We start from the raw sequence: 4,818 nt of genomic DNA on the forward strand, positions 1-4,818 counted from the left end.
CTCTCTTTACTCTTATCAAAAATCTGGTTTGAAGTTTGGGTTATTAAGTGATCGTTAAGAGATGTCGGAACCACTTTCTCTCGTTGTTAGAACGTGAAATTTCCATTTAAATTATTTTAAATGCCCATGCATTTTGCTCTCTCTAGATAGCAAGCCAAGACCAGTTCATTTGGTTTGCAGGTTCTGCGGACGGCATTATAAATTTGACGACACAGTAAAACGGACTGGTCCCATTTGCACTACCAATGAACAGAGTGTTCTTCATAAGCCATCAGTTAAGCTTCACTAGATAACTTGGGAATCCAAGTTATAGCCTCGTACATAAAAATTCTCATTCTACTATTTACTCACTCTTCTATATAATACAGTGTGGGGGAAAGTTGAAGAAGCTGTGATTTCCGTTATCAGGCTCCAATGTGACGCCTGAAAAAGGCAAGAACAGAATTGTACACAATGTCCTTGGCATTGACCCCCATAACGAAGTCAGCATGTCCATAGTCTTTTACGAACTGAACGCTGAGCTTGTCCACATCGTGGAGTTTAAGGTAGTCAAGTAAGCTGCCAACATCAATAACATCGGAGAGCGCATCTTGGCCTCCATAGCTCAAGAACAGAGGAAGGTCACGAGGGATGTTGGAAAGGTTGTAAACTGGGGGCATTATTTCTCCATAATGCATTATGTTATAGTCTGGTCTCACGTAGTTGAACTTCTCCAGAACCCCACGTCTAACAGCTGCAGAAAGTTCATCACTTTTATATCAGCAATTAAAGAAACAGGCTTTTGAGTCAGAATCTTTACTGAAGATGCGGGCAAAATAGACTTACTCTGAGCCAAGTGCACCATGTTCTTTGTGGATTGGTGGACTGGGGTTCGTTCTTCAAGAATAGATCCACTGTTGAAGAATTGAGAGACAGCAGTTTTTACCTGAAGAAGAAGACAGTTCAGGCGTTCATTAAACAAGGTCAGGAATCAAAACTGCATAGTTGATGAGTCATGAAGTAATGGCAAAGACTTATACCGGTTAATGCGGTCAACAAGTCGTAACAGTCTACCCCAGGGTGATGGCAGAGAGACTTTACAAAAGCAGTGACGGGTAACCTAGTCAAAGGATTTGGAAGGAAAAAAAACGTTTAATTATCCACAATCATAATGTTTTTCTTTTAGCTTAATTACTTGTATGTTCTAAGTTCTTACCCTAAGGGATTAAATTCTGCCAGACCGAACAGGGTGGTGATCTGTTCGACAAAACAAAAATATTAGCATGAACTAGCATAAATATGAAGGGTCCAGTTTATTTGATTATTTTTGCAGTTGAAGAATGTGAGGCTTATTGGTTAGGTTATGTACCTCGCCAACAAAGGCTTTGGCAGCAATAACTCCAAGGGCAGTGTTCATGTGGCTTAAATAGGCAATGGGGCTTAACAAGGCTGCTGCTTGAAGCTGGTCCACCAGGCTTCCTTCTGAGAACGAGGCCAAAGCTATCAAAGTCCCCTGCCAAATGTGTTTCACTCAAACTTGCTTTTTGTTTTTTCAATAACATGTCAGATTTTCACGATGAAATGAATAATCATGTGATGGTGTAGTAGTACCAGAGAATGGCCCACGTAGTTAATCTTCTGTCCTGTTTGGCTGGCCACGTAGTCAAAAACAGCTGGTAGATCATAGGTAACCAGTTCATCCCATGACCAATCCCAAAATGCCTGCCATGCATCACACAAATCTCTCCCAATTACGATTCAGCAGATTAAAATAATGTCTCCCAAGAATATTAAAAAAAAAAAAAAAAAAGAATGAAGAACCAGAGAAAGCTATGATAACGAACAGGGTTGGACGGGTCCAGATAGGTATGTTTGCGGCTAAATCTGGTTCCTCTTGTATTAGCTATCCACACGTCGAAGCCATTATCAGCAAGAATCATGGGTAGATTTTGTTCTGGAGAGTTCAGAAGCCACGTCACCCCATCCTGCTCCCACGACGTCGTATAAAGGTCAGCAAACCAACAAATCATGTAGCATTATCCGTGCACACATCAAGCCTTTGGCCAAAAGAAATATGTGCGTGGGTGTGCATGCATTATATATGCGTGTACATATATGAAGCATATTATTTTAGGTCTAAGAATTAACAACAAACAAACTTGCCCGCCCATTCTGAGAGTGGAAGACACTAATACCTTCGTTCGCTTCACCACGTACATCTACAAACGATGAAGACAAGTGATGAGTGGAGTTCTTAAACTTCGAACCCCAAAAGGACCATACGCTTATGTGCTGGAGACGGTGCATGAATTTGCGGTACATTCAGATTCAGAGTTTGAGGTGTCATAAAGTGGGGGGACCGTATAACACATTATTATCTAGGAAACTTAACAGTAAACTAGTTTTTGGGTTTGATAATTTGTGGGGGTCAGAAAAGGAAAACAGAGGAAAATGTGTTTGAAGAGTCACGAATGTAAGAGCAAGATTAGGGGGAACTACAGTTGTAAGATGGGCCATTTATTTCAGGGATTGATATCTCCGTTCCGATATTTGGAGATCAGTCACATGTAGCCATGAAGATTATTAAAATTTTGGAGAATATCAGGGCTATCCCAATATGCCTGGAGGTGACATTGTTTCCGAGAGAGATGCCTATTCATCATTCGGAATCAACATGATCGAAGAGAACGCAGAAGTATAATCCTATAATGCTGCGTCTTGTACGTATCACGCCCCTACCAGCCGTCTTCTAATTATTGGTGCCGTTACCAACACATTTTATGTTTCTTGATTATAACGCCACGGTCTTGATAAAGTCGTCTTCACTCTCAAGCAATCCCGTTATAATACGACAGCCCAAAACTTTCCAGCACTGTTATATTTTTTTTGCCATAGATAAGACTATTAATTAAAAAAAAATGGGTAAAAAGTAGAAGTAAATTGTACATAACGTAATGTTTTTCCTTATGTCATCAGTTTTCAATTTTCTTTGACTATGTAACTGCGAGACCCAATATAAGACTTAAATTATGTTGAAGATTGAAGAGTCATGATCTCTTTGACTTGAAAATGGACAGAAAGCACTTGCAGAAGCATAACGTGACAGACGCGGAACTGAACACCTTTTGGCTTTTCGTCACCTTATCATGTTCACACTGAACTACATATATAAAGGATATATTCCTGAGGCGCCGGGGTGGATTATTATCACTTCATCATCTAGGCTTAGAAGCTACCGCGTACAGTAACACACAAATACTTATTCTCTAGGCAATGTCCAGGAATTCATGTAAATGTATAGCCTCTTTGAAACTGAAAAATTGGGAGCAAATCTGATCCGATAATATATATATATTGCAGATATATATGATCATCATATATAGTTATATCATATTTCTTACCACCAACACCCCGTGTTGTATAATCACCGGCGGCTTCCGACCACTGCTTCCACCAACCTCAGCTCTGCCTTGTGGAATCCTTTGCAGGCTAAGAATATATCCATCTTTTTGTTGTAACCTGTGAAAGATATATATGTATATATCTTGATGAGTGTGATATTCAAGTTTGCAGGGCATTATGAATGGAAGGTTACGTGAGTGTGCAGGTTTATTATATTAGAGGGGCATTATATATATACATACATGAAGCTCTTGGCATTGGTAGCCATGGACGATGACAGAAGATGCACATATACCAAGTGATGACGAAGAAGAAGGATCAGGAAAAGAGGCAGTTCTTGAAGGCGACGCTGCATGAGGCTGGGATGCTGTCACTGAGAAGAAACAAAGGGTCAGAGCAGCAAAACCCAGAAGAGCCATGGAGGTTGGAGGATGATGATGAGCAAGTCAGGAGGAGGATGCCTTCATGTATGTATATATACAGAGAGAGAGAGAGAGAGGATAAGAGAAGTTATGTGAAATGAACAAATAACAATAAATGGAATGCACAGAATGAGAAACCGTCTTTTGTTATTTTTGAAGTGGCCAGGGAGAGATTGATGGGTCTAAAGTGGAAGGTTCTCTCACTGCCTCATAATGTCATGTGGTGGGTGGGGCCTTTACCTAATCTTGCAAGAAATAAAATGGCTGGGGCTTTTCAAAATACGAATCATATACTATTATTTCATCCTATATAAAATTAAATTTTTTCTGAATTGAAATGGATTTATATAAATACTTGTAAATTTCTTTCCAACTTTTCCCTCCTCAACTCCAAAGCTCGATTGCACACCTGGTAGGGGGATGCTCGACGATTCTTACCAGTGAGATAAATAAACCGGGATATTCAGTTTAAGAAATCTTTATTTTCGGGAAGGAGAAGAAATTTGCATTATCCACATACAATAACAAACATTCATTTAACTACACCTGTGAAATGTCCAATATAAATCCGCATCTAATTATAACATTGTGTTTTAAATTAGAATTTTCCTCTTATGTGAAAAAAGAGGTCCTGCTGTTTATTATATTTGTTACGCGTGGTTTTTGCTTGGCAGAGAAATTTCTTGTGATGAGAAAACAGAGAGGGTGATCAGATTAGGATTAAGAAAATTTGTATTTGATACGGGGATTAAGAGAATTTTTTATTTTTTTAAAAAAATAGAGTCCTTCGTAGTCATCTTTAATAATGACTATTTATTTAAGAGAATTACAATCAAGTCCCATAGAAGAAAAATAATTACCAAAATGTCCCAATAACAATCTCAACAGCCTATAATGACAAGTCTTATGGTGAGAATGACAAACCTCTGAGACTTGTTTTTTATTTTTTATTTTTTTTGCTTGGTACGTCATTGTAATTCTCCCCTATTTATTTCAGCACAATCTGACATGTAAA

The 4,818-nt window shown here is 38.8% G+C and overlaps 1 protein-coding gene across 1 annotated transcript; it reads right to left on the reverse strand.

Annotated features, from left to right (window-relative positions):
• Positions 1–240: 240 nt before the first annotated feature.
• On the reverse strand, positions 241–3,649 carry LOC114728635 (triacylglycerol lipase 2-like). The gene is given in 11 exon segments (XM_028915556.1): positions 241–733; positions 826–856; positions 859–909; positions 912–925; positions 1,020–1,099; positions 1,196–1,236; positions 1,349–1,492; positions 1,591–1,701; positions 1,824–1,964; positions 3,381–3,498; positions 3,624–3,649. Coding segments are annotated over 11 exon segments (1,086 nt in total). The 3' UTR covers positions 241–404.
• Between the last annotated feature and the right edge of the window lie 1,169 nt (positions 3,650–4,818).

The sequence above is a fragment of the Neltuma alba genome, unplaced genomic scaffold, assembly GCF_004799145.2.
Source record: "Neltuma alba isolate B1F8T4 unplaced genomic scaffold, ASM479914v2 tig00012563_pilon, whole genome shotgun sequence".
NCBI classification, from domain to species: domain Eukaryota; kingdom Viridiplantae; phylum Streptophyta; class Magnoliopsida; order Fabales; family Fabaceae; genus Neltuma; species Neltuma alba.